The 20,757-nt window shown below is 40.0% G+C and overlaps 3 protein-coding genes across 14 annotated transcripts; all 3 read right to left on the bottom strand.

Annotated features, from left to right (window-relative positions):
* Positions 1–182: 182 nt before the first annotated feature.
* LOC135595736 (AT-hook motif nuclear-localized protein 1-like) lies at positions 183–7,508 on the bottom strand. Its single transcript, XM_065087028.1, has 8 exons — positions 7,328–7,508; positions 7,016–7,217; positions 5,692–6,557; positions 3,868–5,502; positions 3,587–3,654; positions 3,356–3,487; positions 2,417–2,578; positions 183–806 (listed from the first exon to the last, which is right to left on the bottom strand). The coding sequence occupies exons 4-8, from the start codon at positions 4,298–4,300 to the stop codon at positions 513–515; spliced, it is 1,089 nt and encodes a 362-aa protein (XP_064943100.1). The 5' UTR covers positions 4,301–5,502; positions 5,692–6,557; positions 7,016–7,217; positions 7,328–7,508; the 3' UTR covers positions 183–512.
* Positions 7,509–7,510: 2 nt separating this feature from the next.
* Positions 7,511–12,482, bottom strand: LOC135594803 (uridylate kinase PUMPKIN, chloroplastic-like). Its single transcript, XM_065085312.1, has 7 exons — positions 12,376–12,482; positions 10,237–10,285; positions 9,958–10,011; positions 9,764–9,855; positions 8,251–8,314; positions 7,697–7,898; positions 7,511–7,608 (listed from the first exon to the last, which is right to left on the bottom strand). Exons 1-7 carry the CDS (start codon positions 12,480–12,482, stop codon positions 7,511–7,513), a joined length of 666 nt encoding a protein of 221 aa, XP_064941384.1.
* On the bottom strand, positions 7,732–19,459 carry LOC135583604 (BTB/POZ domain-containing protein At3g44820-like). Of its 12 annotated transcripts, none has more exons than XM_065087016.1 (13): positions 19,107–19,459; positions 18,236–18,305; positions 16,447–17,646; positions 15,027–15,546; positions 14,408–14,801; positions 14,025–14,176; positions 13,766–13,913; positions 13,558–13,649; positions 12,376–13,435; positions 10,143–10,285; positions 9,958–10,011; positions 9,764–9,855; positions 8,171–8,376 (listed from the first exon to the last, which is right to left on the bottom strand). In XM_065087016.1, exons 1-4 carry the CDS (start codon positions 19,157–19,159, stop codon positions 15,166–15,168), a joined length of 1,704 nt encoding a protein of 567 aa, XP_064943088.1. In that variant the 5' UTR covers positions 19,160–19,459; the 3' UTR covers positions 8,171–8,376; positions 9,764–9,855; positions 9,958–10,011; positions 10,143–10,285; positions 12,376–13,435; positions 13,558–13,649; positions 13,766–13,913; positions 14,025–14,176; positions 14,408–14,801; positions 15,027–15,165. The 12 variants fall into 12 exon arrangements, with proteins under 12 accessions (XP_064943093.1, XP_064943088.1, XP_064943089.1 ...); XM_065087017.1 differs by having other exon boundaries at positions 14,025–14,109; XM_065087021.1 differs by lacking the exons at positions 8,171–8,376; positions 13,766–13,913 and adding an exon at positions 7,732–7,870.
* Between the last annotated feature and the right edge of the window lie 1,298 nt (positions 19,460–20,757).

Below are 20,757 nucleotides of genomic sequence, written 5' to 3'. Positions count from 1 at the left end.
TCCTTCCTGCAGTATATTAATGATCCCAATTCTCTCACATCTTGCTACATGAGCTGAGGAACATTGTGGCAATGGTGAAGCCAAATATGGTGCTCTGCAGTGAGCCAAACTTGGAAGGTTCGATGTGATGAATGGCAAAGAAGATAGCATAAAGAACTCACAGAAATAACCACAGAATCAAGTTGACTCAAAACATTAGCAGTTATCATGAATCATACAGAAACCTTGGTCACCAAAAAAAATCCTTGCACAGATTCAGGCTCCTCGAGCTTCTTCCACAAGAACACAAAGAAACAATGAACGATGACGACGACGACGACGACGACATTAATGACGACTAAGGTGACTATAAAAAGACCAACCGATAATAGGATACCATTTGATCATTCATCAAATCAGGTGCACAATGACTCCTAGGCTATCCACTAACCTGACATCTAGCAGAAATCTTGCTGAACATGTTAGAAGAGTATGATAGTGTTAGGGTGTAAAGACGAGTGAGTACCTTGATGCTATTCTCCCTGTAAGCATATGTTAATATCAGGAGAAGGCTTGTGTTCTGATGACTGTAGACCATGCCAAGTAGAGTTTGGATTGGGGCCGCACAGGCTATTTTCGGCATGGGATTGTCTGGCCAAGGATGATGAGGTTGGGGTCTCGCAGTCTTCTTCGGGGTTTGCTTGAGAAATAGGCATTGCAGCTGTCAATAAACCAGTAGTTCCTGGAAGTGCTGAAGGTTGTGCTTGATGAGTTGGTTTTGCTTGTTTCTCCTTGTATACGTTCGGCATGAAGCTTCCAACCACCACCTGGTAATGCAATATTAAAGAGACTGCTTCAAATGATAAATTTTCCGGCACCAAAATAAACTACTAGTTTTTAGATATCAGGCTGTGTATAAAGCTGTTATCATTGTTCTAACTCAGACAAATAGCCAAATCTAACAAAAATAAACAACAAGGATGAGAAAACAAGACATAGTTGAGTAACTCGGTTCCTTTTTGTTCAGTGATATTTTAATGCATGAAACCCTGGTCTCTAGAAAATGGTAAGGCTTTTAATTTCAGATACCGGATCCATATCGGTCCTGGCCTAGATTAGTACAAGATCAAGCCATACCGGTATACCATGCGCCGAAACATCGCTACATATCAAGTTTCAAAAAAAAAGCCTGTAGAGGCCTTGAACCAGGTGCACCGGGCGGTACAATCCGTATACCGGATGATACTGGTCCTATGCCCAGCGTGCCATCTGGTATACCATAGTCTGCAATCCAGTAGGCTGTTAGACCATAAATATCATCCACTCAAACCATACGATGCAGTGTTGAAAATCAAAATAGGTCATTCACCTCGAATGATATCCCCATTTTATGGCAGAAGAATGAGGTCTGAATGCAAGTTGAGTATAAAATCGAAGTCCAACTGAGCCAATATGTCCAGTACATATTCCTTGTGTCAAACCGATAAGCAAAAGGAGAACAGCTAAATGCAAAATAAGACTAAACTATCTATATGACATTTCAATCCATATGACCATCAACTCATAAACTTATAACAAAAAGTGTCGAAGCGAAGTACGTAAGAAGGCTATACAGTTGTGGTTTTCTTAATAATTGAGGATAAATTCTTCTCTTTTGTCGTGATCGGACACTTCACTAGGAAATTCAAGCTGAATCTCAAAAATAAAATGAGTCAGATATTGGACAATTATCCCATCCGTAGGCCACCAAATCTGAAGCATGGTCAGGGACCATGCACTTACTGTCTGTCAACGATATTTGGTGATTCTTATTTGAGAACTTCAGCAAGATCATTTTTATTTTTTCTTCCTTATATTGGCAGTTGGTATATGTTATAGAACAAGCAAAGTTGACAACGCTGAGTTCAGCTGTTGTTCCATGTTCATAACATGAAATGGTTTACTAATAGCATCAGGTTTCAGGTGTCTTATAAAACTTCTGAACTTACTGATGTATCCCTGCATTGTCAAAAAAAAAAAAATCCATATACAGTTAGCAAAACATAAAAGATATGCAAATATGGCCTTCTTCAAAACTTTTTATGTTCATATCGTGTTGAACAGCCAAAGGTATCAGCAATACAATGCTTGTATGTTCATATTGTCTTCAAGGAATAAGCAATATAGTACTTGTATATTCAGATTTCGAATGGTATGGACATGCTTACTGTTTTCAAATATTCTAGCTTAGAATGCAGAGTTTGATGTGAGTTATACTAGAGTGTCATCCAAGAGCCAGACTGACATTGGCATGACGATGGTTATACAAACACGAGGACTCGATACGCCTCATATTTGACGTTAGGCAGCTCTCAGGTGCGTAACAAGCCATAAGTTCACCCGAGTTAGACCTAACTAATAGAATAAATTCAAATGACAATGAGATGATGATAATTACTTGAATTGGACTGGCAGCAAGCAATAATCCAGCAACTCCTCCACCAATAACACGGCCGTCAGGTCCAGCAAGCGAGACACTAATCCCACCAGTTCTACTCCGCATACCACCAGTTTCAGAAATTGTAAAGGACCCCGACAGGGACAGTATCTCAAATCGGCCCTGCACATTTGTATGAGCAAGATAAAATTAAATGGATAACTTGTTTAAGTTCAAGGAAATTAGAAAATTAACTCGAAAATTAATGTACATCCAGACAACTTCCTAAACAAAATTGAGGAGGCAATGAAAAATGGCTTTGATGCTTTAGTCAATGATTCATCAATTTTGTGCCATAAAGTTTACCCAAACAAATTTCTACAAATTCAGCATAACATCATGAAAAAGATTAGGCCTCTTTAACCGACGAGGTTGTATTTTATGCTTCACCACAGGCCCCCGTAAACTTAAAATATGGGCTTACCTCATAAATATTGAAAAATACTTGTTAATAATAACTCAACTTTTGATGGTCTAACAATATAGAAATTTGCCTCGTTACTTCAGTTGAAACACGAAATCTTTTTCCATTGTTCACCTTACTCAACTATTTGATTCAAGGATGTGCATGAAAATAGTCCACAAGTAAATATATAATATACCACACGTAGTTTGCAACGAGTGCAAGGATGAGTAGCACCTCGTTCTCTTTTCTCCTCCTCCCCTACCCTAAATCATACATTTTAAGAGCGAAAATGATGTGATTGATTTGTTAGCTCGAATGTGAATATCTTCAAACGAAAAGAAGTCCAGGGAGTGCATAGAGGCACCTACTAAAATGGTTGATATCCAAAGAGTAGCCTTCAGAAGAAAAAGAACTCTGTAGCTGAACTTAGAACAGGCATGGAAAAATGCACCTGAAACAATATGGCAAAGGTACAATTGTTGACATCTGCATACCTCATAAGTCAAGGTACCACCGGAAGAGCCTGGCTGGCGCAGAGTAACATTGGAGATAGCCCCATTCGCAGAGAGTATGCAGATAGCCCGCGGACCCTTCTGGGAGAAGGAAAGAATTCTAGCAGCGACATCCTGCAGCAGAAGATCTATCAGCAGAAAGTTCCGAGTTTGATCGTAGGATCCAGTTCAGCATTAGCTCAAGAAGAAACCCATGAAGGAGAAATAAGTCACCTCCCCTGTGGCAATGGTCACAACATGCGGCGTAAAACTCCCACCGGCTGAGCACGCAAACCATTCTCCTGTAAAGCATGACAAGAAGAGTAATCCAAATGTGAGCTGAGGAACGCCTTCGTTCTGATCTATCTACCACTATACCGTCGTCGACTGAAACAGATATATGCTACGAAAAGAAGAGATAGGAAGAAAGAGAGATGCTGTTGTAAGCATGGTAGAGCAGCTTCAAAGATGAGGAGGAAGAAGAGTGCAGTGGGGGTGGTCGGGGGGCACTTTACCAAGAGCCGCAAGGAGTTGGCGTTTCCCGGAGCCAGGTGGCCGCCCTCTACCCCGTTTGGCGTCGGAGGAAGCAGGAGAGAAAGGGGAGGCAGAGCCGGAGGTCGGCGACAGCGCCAGGGCCATGCCGTCCGATCCGTACTTCCTGGGCCTCCCTCTCTTCTTCGGCGCGGGAAGATCTCCCTCGCTGCTGCCCCCATAGCCGCCGCTCCCCATCATCCCCATGGCCAAGCCGGCCCCTTCCGACGGTGGCACGGGCATCCCCGTCACGCCAACAACCCCGCCGGAAAATGCCGCAAGCTGAGGAGGAGTAGGCGACAAAGTCGGAGAAGAGTAACCTGCTTCCACTCCTCCTCCTCCACCTCCTCCAGCTCCATCTCCTCCTCCTCTGCCTCCTTCACACCCTGTCACGACAACGCTCTCCATCCCTTCCATTCATATATCCAAGTAGCCGAAGAGAGAACAAAAATAGACTGCTGTTTCCTTTATGGCTTTTGTGAGGGCAGGACTCTTCTTGCTCGCTCGCTTACTGCTCTCTACCTTCCGTCTCACTCTCCTTTTTCAAAAGGCCTTCACTTGTGGCGCTCCGCAAGCTACTCCCAGTCTCTGTCATGGTTGGTAAGAGACTCAAGAGAGAAAAGCCACCTCCTGCAGCTGGCGCTGTGAGAAGTAGAGTCTGAGGAATATAGCGGACATGTTGTCCCAACTCTCCCTCTCTCTCTCTCTCTCTCTCTCTCTCTCTCTCTCTCTAAACCCAAACACTTGTTCTCTAATTAAAGAGATATAATTCACGAGATCATGAACTGTGAGACATAACAGTGAAAAGAAGGAAAAATGAAAGGAAATCACAGGAGTGATAACAAAGTTAGAGGATTTAATGCATTTATTTTTCAGGGGTCAGTGGTCGCAGTAGTCTCCGGAATTTGGCAGGAGAGCACCAAAGTAGCTCAACCATAAATAACCAGTCGTACCATCACACTTCCTCCCACAGGATTTATGACGAACACTGGTAGGTTGCAAATGCAAGACAAGCTGCTGGTCGATTAGAAGACTTTGGAGAACATAATGGTGCCTTTACCCAAGGCAGGTCACCTAAATCCATCCAAGAAAGTGAAGAGAGAGAGAGAGAGAGAGAGATAGAGAGAGAGAGAGAGAGCATGAGATGAAAATGGTGCGTGGATAGGTGGGGATGGGGGAGAGGATTAATCTACTCCGGTCAACTGCTGCATTGCTGTAAAAGCTAAAACGCAGGCGTATTATATTAGTGGAATCAATCACCAGTGAGAAGGGGGTGCAAATCCCTATGCTCTCTCCTCTTCGGAACCTGATGGGCAGAAGAGATCGAGAAATGTGGGAGGAGGACTTCACCTATATCCCCTGTAGACGGAATTAGCAGAGGGTTTAACGCAGACTATTTCTCTCTCCTCTTTCCTCTCTGCGTCTGTCTTCCGATCTCTCGCACGCGAGGATGCCGGGGAGCGAACGGGTGGTGGGCGTCAGCTTCGTGGCCGCAAGCCAGCAGCACAAGTAGTGTCTCCGTGACCTCAGACCAAGCTCTCATGCGATGCGATGCGATGCCATGCACGAACGACGCACTCCGGCTGTAGGAGATGACGACGTGATACATGTGGCAGTATCTGCTCCAAATTAAACATATGAAGTCACAACACACCGGAAAAGAAAGCTTTACGGTAAAGAGATTAATGTTTTGGATTTTTTATGAAGTAAAAAACATGGATAATTAATTAGCCACAGTAAATAAAAATTGACTCGTCAGATAAGAGTGTCGTTAAAGGAAAAGTGCAAGTGCGCGAATCTCTCCATACTCGCATCACGCACTCGGTCGGGTTCGTCCACCTTTTGATCTCTCATCCGTTCACCTTCTTGTTCTTCTTCTTTTGCTCGCCTTCGTCTCTCTCGGATGTCGTCGTTCGACTGATGACGGCCGGAAGGGTCGAGGGAAGAGAAAAAACCATGGACTGTCAGGGGAGACAGTCCGGTGCGGTCTTCCTCGTAGCAGCAGGTGTCGTGGATGAGGCAGATCACATCATATCCCTTATCTATCGCCGCCCGCAGCCGGCAGCAGCGGATCGGTGAGCCCCCCCACGCTACCTCCGCTTACCCGTCGCTTCGCGCCAAATGGTCCATCTCTCTCTCTCTCTCTCTCTCTCTCTCTCTCTGGCTTTTCGTCGAGCACAAGACAGGCACAGATGTAGAGAATAAAGACCTCCGAGGTACACAGAGATTGGAGAGGAGACCCCACTTATAATGGGTCCTGGCACCAGGCGTACCACATCTTGACAATAGGACAGGTGATCCGGGGGACCATCAACACAGCCTATGGCGTCGCTGTCGATCCCGGGTGTCCCAGCCGAGGCCTCTGAAGACGCACAGCACTCTCGAGCATGGACCGTCTGAGACCGGCAAATGTTCTCCCCATGTGATGTGGGACTCGCTCGGAACAGGTCAGATCGCCAAATCCAGGCAACGACGGGAGAAATGGGCGTTAACACGCCCTACAAACTTGCATCTGATTGCACGTGAGTCGCAGATTATATATTTGCTTGGACAGAGAGAGGGGCAACAGCATCTACTACCGTGTGACTGAAGCAAAGCAGAAAAAGAAGAAAGGAAAAGAAACGCTGCCTCCGCTTCTCCTCGGTTCTCACTGGCTGTGGTTTCCGATAAAGCCCTGCAGGCAGACAGGGGATCGTATGATAAACCATTAAAGTTGGAAACAAGTTGAGATTCCGTGCAGATATGTCTTGAATTAAAAGAAAACAAGAGAAATAGTGTGGAAAGCAGTACCCTTTTTAATATAAGAGAGCATGAGGAGGAGAAAACAAAAACCGGAAACAAAGCTGCCAGGCAATAATTAAAAGCGTAAATTGGCAACAGCACCGAGGCCTTCCCTAATTTATAATGTGGGGTGTTGTGAAATGCCAACTTTTCACAACTTCCCACATTATACATATATATATTCAGAATTAATCATAGATTAGTTTGCCTTGAGATCAGGACAACTCTAAAATGCATTTCATCCGAATTAACAAATATTTCTAAATTTAATTGAAATATTTTTCTTGGAAGAAAAGCATACACTAGTGAATAAACATTATTTTATCAATCATCATTTAAGTAAATTCATACCTTCCATTGGCTATTTGCAAAATTTTATAATCATGAAAAGGCCCCTTGTGGATAACCACTCTGCTACTTGGTGATAAATGCAGCTGATCCCTTTTAAATTCATACATTCAAGATAAGGAAGCATCATTGTGATCCATCCGTTAGTAATAGCACTAAAGATCATACTGCCACTTCCTCTTGTTCCGGGATCTTCTTGACATTTCTGCACAGTGCATTGAATTAATTTACAACGTAATAAACAACCGAATGGTCCAGCAATTTATGGTACCAGCTACAATTTACAGGTGTTCCTGGTGGAGGGAGGATTTGTACCATTTCATCACGGCGATATAAGGAGCAAGCGGTTCTTCTCATCGCCAGGGTGACATACCCCATGATAATACAAGCTTTTGGTATAAGTCACTCGGAATGCATATAATTGCTCGAAGATTTGATGGGAATTCACTCCGTAATCATAATTGCTTTCTGAAATCTTTGGCTGAAAGGCAATGGGGATTAGATAATCCTCCCTGACGGGTCGATAAGAATAACAATCTGGTCTCCATTGAGTGCCTTTGAAACATTGCCTGGCTCTGATAAGTTGAAAATAACAACTGCAAATGCATATAAAGCAACAAGATCGGTAAAGCGAATACAAGAGAGAATTTTGTAGTCCCAAAGAATACAGTAGCATCGACGTACCAGGTATGCTGTTCTCCTCACAAATATTTAGTGCTGTCATGTCCATTGCGGTAAAGCCTCTAGAAACCAATTCCCTAAATGAAATGTGCTCGAATGCACTACCGTTGCTGTTTCTCGAGTGGCAATTGTAAATAGAATCTACAGTAGTACCTTTAAGAACAACATCTGCATGAACTGTTGCAAGGTCACATGGATCAATGGTCTTCCAGAAAACACGATCAAGAAAGAAATACCAAATCAAGATAAATAAAGGCAGAAATCACAGCCCAAACCCAGATCTGTGGGTTCTACCCCAAAAGAAGATCACCTAAAATTGCACTTTGGGGGTGGATAGTGACCCACATTCTTAAGTGGGACAATATAGATGCATGTGAGAACATACTTTCAGAGGCCCTCAAGGAAGCTGCAGTATCTGTGCTGAAAAGTGGGCTTCCTGTGGTTGCACCAGCCCCCACCAAATATTATGACTCTTCCTTTTCCAAGATGATGGATAGCTTGCACCTAATGTATGGTTCTGCAATCTCTTGCATCATTAAGGTAGACTGCATTCGCACCTCAACACCAAGCTTCTCTAATGATGCTTGGTGCATTATGGCATTCATCAATGATGCCATAATACTATAATTCATATGTAAATAAAAGCTTAGCCAAAAGAACTTTAACGAATGCATAATGTCACACTGCAATTGAAAAAAAAAAAACAGAGTTGTAGAAACAAATGCATTTTACTGTGAATATGCATTAAACAGAATTTCTTCAGATAATGTAAGATTTGAACAGAGAACAGTTGAAAACAAATATGAGAAGCAAATTTGCTTTACATAAAACAAATGAAAGTCTACATATGATGTTTGGGTGTTAAGGGAAGAGGAAGGATAAGTACTAACAAATTTCATCAGTTCTTAAAAAAAAACAAAACGATTTTACCAGACAACACTCCTTCAATACTGTGGAGAGCAGTAAATATAGAAATGCTGTCAGACTCAACTAAGTAGACATAGCATCAGATGCATGGTAATTTAAGATAAGCATGTACAAAAATGTCAACTTCAAACTGAACTTTGTTTGTTCATGACTTCATTCTTAGAAGGAACCAATAAACCTTATTTTGGCAACTGATGAATATTATGATCCATAGATTTTCTTCGAAGCTAAGAACATCCATATCATCTTTTGTCCAATATGGTGGCAGTCTAAACCAGGTAATGAAACATGTGGTGTTTCCTGAAAGTTAATCATGCATACCTTGGCAAATAGTAGTTCATAACGAATCAAGATATCAAAAAATGGTTACACAAAATCAACATGGTAATTGGTAACAATAATATTTAATTCAATGTTAAAATTCAGAAAGCAACCTAGAAGAACTGGGAATATGCCCTTTGAAGCCTCTACCAAAAATTAAATAAAATTTACAACCAGCTTCAACCAGACATCAACCTTCTCAAGATGGTGCCTACGTCCAAGCCAAGATGGACAAGAAGGATGGCCTATTTTAACTTTTGGTTCCAGTTCAAACTTCAAACTTCAAAGACATAAAAATAAAAGAGCAACTGATGTCTCCATTGATCATATTCGCAAATAGAAAAACATATTGGCATGTATGCAAATGTCAAATATATTACTGCATGCAATATAGAATTACATATTAATTAGATAAGCTTATAGTAATAAGCATCATCTTTATATTACACTATATCTCTTGAAAGTAATGCAATTCACAAACCATCATGAATGCATTATTACATGCAATATAGAATTACATATCAAATAGACAAGCTTATAAGTAATAAGCATCATCTTTATATTACATTGTATCTTTTGAATGTCATAAATTTCACAAACCATTATGCATCTTCCATTATGAAACGTTCTTTTGTGTCTGTGTGTATGTGTCTTCTATGTTTTATAGTCAAGCGATATCTCTATCTCAACTCTGTTGACTTTTCCAATATGTTGATCCCTAATTGTACAACTACCCTCAGTTCCCAACATGCAATTGCACAACATTCCAACCATTTCACAATGGTACAAATAAGTATCAGCATTGAAACAGGAAATGCATACCCCATTTGATCAGTTGTAGCCCTATCAATTCCAGTCGCAGCTATCCGAGTGTCACCACAAAATATATTTTGACCTCCAATAACAACAGCCACCTGAAAAACATCAGAATCAAGGGTCACAGAACAGAGTTTATAACAGATCCAGGAAGAAGATAGCTTCAAATACAGTAAAAATTGGCAGCTGTCGATTGATACCTCAAGACCAGAATGGTTTGCAATTGCAATTTCCTTAGCAATAAGTGCAATTACCTGAGCGACAGAAACACAATATGCATTTAACTTTGGATTAGCAATTTATGCAGTGCAAGATGCTCCATTTTGTTTGAACAGTATCATACCAAAACCACATTGATGCAGATAGAAGAATATCAGTAGTCTACCTTGGGGTCAACATTGTAGGGACCAACTCCAGCTAATGCCGTACCACTAATTTTCAAAATCACTCTTCCATCATGGATTTGAGAATGACTTTACCTCTGAGTTATTATTTATGCTAACAGGGCCAGATGTAGCAACAGGATAACTGCAAATGCAATTATCATCATAAGTGGCATTATATTATTGACAAAGAGAAATAAAATAAGATAATGAAATGTTTCTAAGCATCATGCTTCAATGGACAATACAATCAATAAAATTCTGAGCCATATACCCTGGGAAAGCAATTATTTACTTTCTTCTAATTTAACATTAAAAAAAGAGCAGTTATCAACAACCAGATTTGGTCCTATCAAAAATATCTTTGGTTTTATATGTTAACGAAAAACAAATGAAAAAAGGAACCAAAGCATATAATATGATACATACGAGTAAATCACTAGAGAAACAACAAAGATTACAACCACTCCACTCTTCGTTTTGGGATATTGAAGAAAGAAAGTGATCCCACAAAAACAAGTGCAATTTGTAAATCCCTTTGTAAACAACATGGATCTTCTCCCTTAATAATTTCCAATCTTGAAAACCACATCTATAAGGTAATAACCTCAACATCACTCTTCACCAAATTTATATACTAAATAAGTGATAGAAGTAGTGTATGGACAGTTCAGATATCCTCTGTGTTCCAAGTTATATAAAAAGTTGAAAAAAATCATCAAACGAAAAAGCAGTTTCCGGTAAACATCCCAAGAGGTCACTCGAGTTTTATATGTTGGCTAGGGCCTCTCTTCTCTCACCAATAATGTAAGTCATCACTGAATTGGAGCTAGCCGGAGTCAAGTTCTATGACTTTGGCACAATTTTTTGGTTATCCAAAAGTGACGAAAGGATAGTTCCCCAAAGGCAAAGCAAATAACTATCCCCATTCCACTATTCAAAGTTGGCACTTAAGCTGAAGTGCGAGATTTCAAGCCCAAGAGTGAAGAATATTCAAAGAACACTGAGTTTCTACCAATTGCAACAACAATAATGCTCTTTCAGAATTGAATATTCAAGGAACACTGAGTTTTCTATCAATTGCGACAACAATAATGCTCTTTCAGAATTGTAAATCTGTAAGAACTTGTCACAAAAACTCAATGAGTAAAGAGAGTTTCCCTAATTTAGATATGAAGGGCAAACTAAAATTAGTTGAAAACCTGTCATCTAAAAGTTAAGAGCCAGAAACCTAATACAACTTAAGCTAATCCCAAACCTCCTCTATGTTAAATCAATGTCTCAGATAACATGTTGAAGACCAACCTAACATCTCTCACCAATCCTGATTGAGCTTATTATAACTGTAAAACAATGATGAACGATGATGGAAGAAACCAAAAACTTCTGTTCCAACTCATACATTAAAAACTCATAAAAAACTTAAAACTCCATTACATAGTATCTCCTTTTAACCCTTCATAGCAATAAGATTGCTTGCTGTTGCTTAATGTTGCCTTCTTCTTGTATGAGGTTACTCCCCCAAGGCAATCATCTACAGTTTCTTATAATACCCCGATTAGTCCCATATTGGAAGTCGACAAGACTAAGATTGGCTTATAAAGGTTTGATGGGTGTACTACTATCAACTTTAGCATAAGCATTTAGACCAAGAGTTTGGGTTCAACGAAGTTGATAGGTCAATTAGTCTATGAAGCTCAGGTCGTGATATATAGTATCAGAGCCAACCTAGTATTAGGGGATAGAGTCAAAGGATTCATGATGATATAGAGCTACTTTTGAACAATGCTTTACATGCACCATGCTAGGATTTAATGAGGACGCCAAGCCCTTAGGTGAAGGAGATTATAATACCCCAATTAGTTAAGATTTATTCAATAAATCCAACAATGTTTACTTTATTATATATATAATCTATGAGAAGACATGGTGAGCAAATTCCTCACAGCTTCTCCTAACACCATTAGGTAAGGTTCACAAAATCAAGCTTCTCCTAACACCATTAGGTAAGGTTCACAAAATCATGAGGTGCATTTACCTCTAGCAAGTTCAAACCATGATAAATAGTTCCACGATAGATACAACCGAGACAAGTCTTTTCTCTAGAAGAATTATTGCAAGGGAAACAGAACCACTAAGTCTCCAAAAGATAAGTCTTTTCTCTAGAAGAATTATTGCAAGGGAAACAAAACCACTAAGTCTCCAAAAGAAAATTTGCAGAATTGAGGAAAGGACCTTCTGATCTGTGTCATGACTGTAGCAGGGCCACCAACGGTGATGGATTTGTCATTGTCTGGGGCAGCCTTCAGCGAAGACGAGGAGGATCCAACAATCGGCTCCATCTTCTTAAACCAGGGCCAGTGGCCGGCAGGGACACCACCGCTGGCACTCAACCTTGTATCACTTCTTGAGGTTGTCGTTCTTGTTGTTGCATTGCTCCACACTCTTGCACACCTTCTGCTCCACTGGCACTCAACCTTGTATCACTTCTTGAGGTTGTCGTTCTTGTTGTTGCATTGCTCCACGCTCTTGCACACCTTCTGCTTGTTGCACCGCTCGCTGACGATGGTGGCCACGTCCTCCCAGTCCCTACCCCGCGGGTTGCGCCGGTTCAGCTGCTCATACTTCTCTGTGTAGGCATCTAGGAGGGAGCCGATTGCCATGTCGGTCAACTCCTCCCGGCCCTTGCCGTTGTCCCCCAAGGACGACATCGGCCTCGACTTCTTATTGGCTGCCAAGCTGCTGTTGTAGCAGTAGGGGGGCTCGCCGTCGCTGGCATCGTCATGATCCTTGCGCTTAGGCGACTGGTGATGGGGCTGCCGGTGGTGGTGGAGGTGTTGGTGGTGGGACGCGGAGGTGGTGACCCCCTTTCGATCGGCGTTGTCGGTATCGACATCGTCATCGTCGGCAGCGGCAGGGTGCTGGTCGGCGAAGGTGTTGTCGTCGATGGCGAAGCAGTGGTCGTCAAAAGCCGGGGAGACGGGGCACTTGGAGGCGTCCGTCTAGCCGAAGGCCTCACTATTACCCTCATGATCCTCGCCGCCACCGCCGTTGACAACGACCCCTTTCTTTCCGGAGCTGGCGATAGACTCTGCGGCACCGAGTTGGTGGTGAGCGCGATGGTGGAGGGGGATCGGAGCCGCCTTGGCGGTCACGTAGCGGCGGGCCGCGGAAAGGGACGGCCCGCCTTGGTGCTGCGACAAGCCGAGCCGGGACTCACAATAAGACTGCCCACTGCCAACCATCGCACGCAACTCTTTTTCCAACTCATTTTTCCCACCAAGCGGGCATTCGTCTTTAATTTCCCAAAATTAGTGAAAAGGATGTGTTCATTCACAGAAACATTAACGCTCATTAATATCCAAGGGAATGAACCAAATCATAGTAATCTCAAAAGCAAAGGGGAAACTACTGTACATGTTGGATGCCACTACAGCATGCTGCACTCCCTTCCACACAGAACACCATCTGGGACTCGGACAAGAACTTGCAACCATTTGCCTATTGTCCTGCAAGTCGATACTGTCGTCAGATGGGAGACACAACATTATAGTTCAAATCATCAGTGAGATCAATTTTATATCCATCGGTAATCATCAGCCCGATCAAATAATTGACCACTTACATTTTATATAACTTCTAAATATTTCATTCAGTGATGTTGAATAGTATAGATAGGTATTTAAAATCTTCAACAGCAAACACATGAATCAACCAAGTCGAATAGGGTCCTTTCTTGTGAAAAAAGGAATTCATATCAGGCTATTACCAACCTGCCAATTTATAGGTAAGAAATTATCACCAGCTTTTAGCTTTGGTAGGCAAGAAATCCAGTCACAGATTACTAAAAGATACAGCAAGGAGCACAAAATTCAGATACGAACCTATTTTCTGACTGCTTGTCCTCCGGAAGGAAGATGTACCCGTATAACTAGGGAGACTAAGGAAATTGCCATATACTCTCGTGACCTGTCACAAACCATTGAAGAATTCATTGCTCCCCCTTTCTGATTTTTCACGTAAATAAAATTCAGAACTGCAAGATTTTTACCAAAACATGTCGTCAAACGAATATCAAAATGAAGAAGTTACAGTAACTTATTTCATTATAACTTCTTTCACGAATAACGTGATTCATTATAGATGAAACAAAAGAACAAACAGAAGAAACTATCAGGTTTTGAAACTACAACCTCGACATAAAGATGAAAATGAATTTGCAATTTGTGAACAAAAGATTGCAAAATGTTAAGCATGAGAGGCAAACCTGTGAGCGGATGCTACTCACTTCCTGTTCTTCAGGTTATTATTCTCTTTGACCGTGTCCGTCACAGATGATGACAAATTATGATGAGATATATAGTACTTATTTTCCATGTTTGCAGATTCAAGACAAAAGTTCCAGTTCTCCTAAAGTAGGAGCAGTTGTTAGAAGACTGGTATGTCTCAGCTGAGAGTCAGACAGCACGATCCACTTCAAGAAGAAAATCAGAGTTCCTGGATTGTTTTATCTCAGATACCGACTTAACCATTTGGTAAAGTGACTACATTCTTGCTCCATTTGAGATCTTACTACTTTGAATAAGATAGTTTGCTGCTTTCCAGAAAAGAACTTTCTTAGCAACATGTACAAGAATAGTTGCCAAGCCAATCCTATCACACTGCAATGTTTAGCAATCAAGATAAGGACATTTAAGATGAAAGTTGCTACAAAACAGCAACCAAACACATTGTTCATGTTATGAGGATATCAAAATAATTTGCCAAACATCATCCTGCAAAATTTTCTGATACCAAAAGAGATATGCTAACCCCATAGGCACGTATATTAATAAATTAAATCATCTGGTTTACCCAAAAGAAACATAAGTTCAATGTTATCTTACCGAATTTGAAATATGTGATGCATGGACAACTGTGTGGAACTAGGATCTTTTCCTCCTACAGTGTCAAGGTAGTCAACTGCCAGTGGTACATGCATAAACCCCAAATCATCAAGATATAAAGCAAGCCGTGCTTATCAAATCATTGGTGTCTATTCACCCTACCAATTTTTTGTTTTATGATAACAAATTCCTGTTCCAAATTTCTAACTCTTGACATAAGGCTTTCCATGTCAACTTTGAGGGCCTGGTTTTCATGAATTAGTGAAATCCATCCATCTCTCTGTAGGATATGTCCAACCACATTATTTGCAGCAGCCGTGCTGTCGATGTCTAAAGCATCAAGGTAATGAGAAAGGGACAATCTCAGCTGCAACTGTTCGAAATATAGAACCTGGAGAATGATTCTATGGGGCAAGCGTTCATTCTGTGATGCATGTGCACATGTATCAACAGAGAGTTTTCCATAATCTATAACGCTGCAAAGTTGCATTTTCTCAGTCTCCACAAGCCAAGGGTGTGCCTGCAGGGGAACACAATCAATGATCATCTGGCAACAAAGATCGTACCAACTACAAAAACTTCATGAAACTTTACCAAGAACTTGGGGCACATTTTGCATTACTTCTACTTCTAAGTTCTAACTGTTACAAAAACTTTCGAACGAAACGGAGAACATATTTGTTAACTGTACTTTGTGGGAGTATAATTTCTTTTACCTTCACTATTTCTAAAAGCATCTTCCACCTTTACTAGCCTCACGACCGGCTAATGGTCCTTGCTGCTCATGTGGCCATCTATCTAATCTTTCATTTTACTGATGAGTTAAAGTTACAACCACAAACATGTTTTCAGAAACAAGAAACAAAAACGCAAATCAATATAATAATTTTATTTGATGTTGTCAAAAACATTTTAAAAAATTGATGGAAATGTATAGAGACAAACATCGTGTATCTTCTGTATATATGCACCATCTTTTATGCAACCAACACATCAATATTTTGACATGTTTGTCATGATCACTTTCTCGCCGGTATGTTTGTGGTAAGTGAAAAAATGCTCACCATAGATATTAATATTATTTCTTTATGAAAAATTCAGACTAGCTTGAACATATCTTACAGCAATCAATTATTTTAATTAGATCTATGGTAGCCTCCTGTAATTATGAAACATGTGAATTTGTTATCCATGAGATCACTTAGGGCAGTAAAAAGAAAGAAATATAAAGAACATATCATGTACTTACAGAAAAAAAATTATTATTTGAAGAATCAGAATGTAATACATCAGAAATTACATATTGGGTTCACACTGTTATTCTATCAAATCTCAGACTAATGTATGTCTGTTATTTCTGAGAAACTCTTTAACATATAGTATCTGAACTTGCCAAAAAGATGACTAGATAGATGCACACCTTTAAATACACATCCAATGCCCTATACAGTCCGTCGTTCTGGCTTCTACAAGATTTTGGAAGAGCTACTAGAAGACTAAGCATCTTTTCAGTTCCCAAATGGACATCAGGAGCAACCTCAGTGATGTAACTGTCTATTAACTTTATGACTCTGTTTAAAGAACTAGACAATGGAGATGCAGAAACAGATGAGGAAGGTGAAAATGTTGCAATACCTGACTCCTGTGAATGCAAGAAATGGTGAATAATCCGTTCAACACAATCGGTGTCATATAGATTGTCAGATTTTGAGAAGTTTGGAATTAAAAGACCATCAAGTGTTGCCAGTTCAAGTTGCATGCCTATAGTTCTCTCTAGAGTCTCCTTAGATTGCTGGCAAAGATTCAGTATAATAGCAAACCTTAGAAGTCCTAACAAGAAGCGGCAATAAGCCTTTCCCTTCTTTTGGGGAAGCAGACTAACAATGTTTTCCAGTAACACTTTGTGATCAACTACAGCTGGTGTCACAGTAAGAAATGCAAGATCTCTGGATCCTTGCTTTTTCATCCACCGATCAAGACCACGTAAATACCTTCCGGTATAATACATTAAAGCACCAGCTACAATTACTGGTCGTACACCTCTCTCATACATTGCTTCCATTAGTCTCCTGAACATTGGCACTCCCAGGCATGAGATATCTTCAAACCACCAATCAGATTGTGAACTTCTAATTTTAGCACCTGTATTTATTCCATTCCATAAAATACTACCACCAGGGCTTTGCAAGCTTCCATACATCATCATAGGCCACCCAAACAAACTAAGATCAGTACAAACCATCCTGGAAAGAGCATTAATGCACTTGGTAACAATAGGGAAGGACTCAGCATGTGGAAGCGAACCCTCAGAGCTTTGCAGAGCCACAATGCAGTCTTTCCAGCTGTGAAGAACAAATTTATGAAAGAATCTTTCTGCTTCAGGAAGTAGGTTATTCTCATCAAGTTGCTCTGTCATCTCAAGATATTCAGCTATACTATGCACCATTATGATGTTTTTTGGTGACAATTCCACCTTGAAGCCATAGCAAAACTTTGCCACCAATAGAAATGCATCAGCTCCTCCAGGACATCCTGATAAAATATGATGTGTACCTTCTTTGACATTTTGTGATACTTCTGATATATGTGCAATCTTTCCACATTTTGACAACAAAGGAAACTGAAAGACCCAAAAACATTCTCATATAATAGCACAGATGATGACTAATACTAAAGACAAGTATAATTAAAGAAGGAAAAACGACAGGGGAATGATAGTTCCGTTATTGATGGATGAAAGGGTTCAGGAATCTATATGCAATATTACAAACAAAACCCAATCAAAAAAGATTTTATGACACAAATAAACAAAACACTCTGATAGAGAAACTTCAAAATGTTCACTAAAGACCTGAATCTGAAATTTCCTCAATGTACATTTAGGAAAAGCCCAAAAAACATATCCAAAACAATGAAGCTTCGGGTCTTCACTTCTACGTAGTGAAATTTGGTGTCTATGATGAAAACAAAGTAGATCCAAAATATTTGTTGTCTGAAATGGACAAGTTCGGAAACCGACCTAATCTCAATCGGATAAATTAACTTCATCACATGGTTCGAAATCCAAGTTCAGCAAGCATGCAGCCTAAAAATATATGAGAGTGCCCCATAAAAGCACTTTAATATTTGAATGAAAAGAAAATTAGGGAATTAAGAGAAAATGATTCTATGACACTCAGAAGAATGTACCAAGACTGAAGGATGTCTACCTTGTGGAGATGGAACATTTGTCCCTCAACTTCAATAACTATATCACTTGGGATACCAGTTTTAGAGAACCTATAATTCATCAAAACAGTAGTCACATAACTAGGATATAATTCATCAGACAAAATTTGAACGAAAAAGTTCATGTAAGAAAAGTAAAATGTTTAATATAAAGTCATGTTAAAACCAACCACCAGGGAAGCTGCAGCTATTGAATGCATATAATTCCTCCTAATTTGCTTAATTTGATCTTCCCATTACTTTGCCTAGAACAAGATGTTCTTATCTACTAATTCCTGAATTTTTGCCCATCGTTCATCTGTTCTATCACATCATTTGCAATCCTTTTGAAGATTCAGGTACAAGACCAATATAAACCCAAGTCTTCACTCCTAGGTTAGGTGACGATAAGATCTAAGAGAACATTAGCAGGTTTCGGACATAGCAAATAGAATGTTTCTAATCGATAATTTAGACATGCTACTAAAGTTTTTTTTAATTCCTGCGGGTGGGTGCAGAATAATCCAAAGGCATACTTAAGAAAGCCTTTCATAACTTGGACTACGATCATGATAATGCCTCGGTGAATTACTTTGGCAGCACCAAATAGTGCTGGACAAACGAAATGAGTTGCCTCTTTCCTTTTGTACTTTCCATCGTCGTCCTGAATTCCAATTATCTGGTTCTGGATCACCAGAGCTATATGCTTGCTCGTCTTCGATCAGTGATTCTATACCAGCGTAACAATTGGAGGACATTGGCCATTACTTAGGGATGTTCCAGCCAAGAAAGTTCCTCTTTCTCGACGATTCACGATCCCAATCCTAACTGGTCAACACACAAAAGAATGAAGAGGAGTGTAACGAAATGTACCAATCACTTCCTCGACGATAGAAACGGCAAGCTCTGTCGTCGGTGCAAGACATCGTCACCAATCCGGAGGAGTTCACCTCTAATCACAGACAAACATATACAAAATTGGGAATGCAAAAACTAAATAAAAGATGGATGAAATCGAGAAAAGGGAGTAGCCCTCGATTTGATTCTTTTGGAAGGAAAGCAGGGGACGATCGAGATGGTAAAAGGGCCGCACAAGCCGCTACTGTTGGTGTAGTGACGATGAAGATGGAGGTGACGATGAGAGAAGGGGAAAAGGAAAAGCGAGGTGACCGACTCTACCCACCGAGGGACACGCATAGCTGATCGTGATGACGAGGGCACGTCACGGCCGTCCCCCCGCGAAAGTAACGTCCGGCCTGCCCAGTACACTTCTAGGATAAATATAAGGGTTAAATAAAATTTTCCGAGTCGGATCGGGCCAGGCCGGATAAATCCAATTTGAACCGGCCAGACCGGGCTAATTCAAATTGCCGGCTTGGATTAGGTCAATCGGCGGGTCGTGACAAAATTAATGACGAATTTGTGACTGAACCAATCCCGTTCGGTCAACGAATCAAGAAATCTGTTTTGAACAAGGAAAACCGGGTCAAGTCAAATTGACCCGACGAGTTTAGATTCGAGTTGCCACTCGTGTAAGCTGCAGTAGGGAACACAATCGTACGTGGAAGTTCTAGAATGGGAGGTCTTGTCTCGAGCGGTCCATCTCCATGTACGAGAGCATGTATTCGCCACCGACCCAAGCAAACAGGAGACAGCATCTACTATCAGTTCGGTTCACTAATTAAATTCTTTAGTTTAAAGATTTAATATATCATCAACTATTTTATTTATAATTAAGAATATTTTAATTTTCAATTACATATATTCTATATTAAAACAAATAAATATTATTTTCATCGCCTTTTCACCATCTTAACGTGTTTGCTTTATTTTTTTTAAATATTTTTATTATATTAATTATTGTACATTATGTTTACATGTTAACTCAAAATTATGACCTATCTGATAATACATTAACTAACTCAAATGTTTTAATAGAGTTCGTTCTTGTTTTTACAATACCATACAAATTAAATTTATAATATAATGTTATACATATATAATTCAATCATTTGACTCATTTATTCAACTGATTATAAGAATATACAATCAGTTATCACTCATCACGTCACTCATCACGTTAACGTCACATAAGATTTATTAAAAGACAAAGGCCAATTCAATCAAAAGAATATTCGCAAATGTTCAAAGGGTAACTCATGTTACTTACGAATTATCTCATCTACATAATATTCACAAAGATATTTTTGAAAATCTAAGCATAGCTTAGGTTGGTTACGAACTGTCTCTCTCGTAGAATATTTATAAAAATATTTTCGAAAGTTGAGTAACAACTTGGGTTGATTATGAATTACCCCTCCTATAAAATATTCATAGAGATATTTTCAAAAGTCCACGAGATAATTTAAGTTGGTTACGAAATTATCTCATTTATAGAATCTTTATAGAATATTCTTTCTTATCGAGATTAGTATAAAAATATATAATTAATTTCGATTTAAAAGGAATAGACTTCGATTTAAACGTAGAATGAATCAACTTAACAAGCTCTTTTCGAAATTCA

Source organism: Musa acuminata, chromosome BXJ1-10 (assembly GCF_036884655.1).
Source record: "Musa acuminata AAA Group cultivar baxijiao chromosome BXJ1-10, Cavendish_Baxijiao_AAA, whole genome shotgun sequence".
Taxonomy (NCBI): domain Eukaryota; kingdom Viridiplantae; phylum Streptophyta; class Magnoliopsida; order Zingiberales; family Musaceae; genus Musa; species Musa acuminata.
Note: the sequence above shows the minus strand (reverse complement) of the source record. Positions and strands in the feature narration are given on the sequence as shown.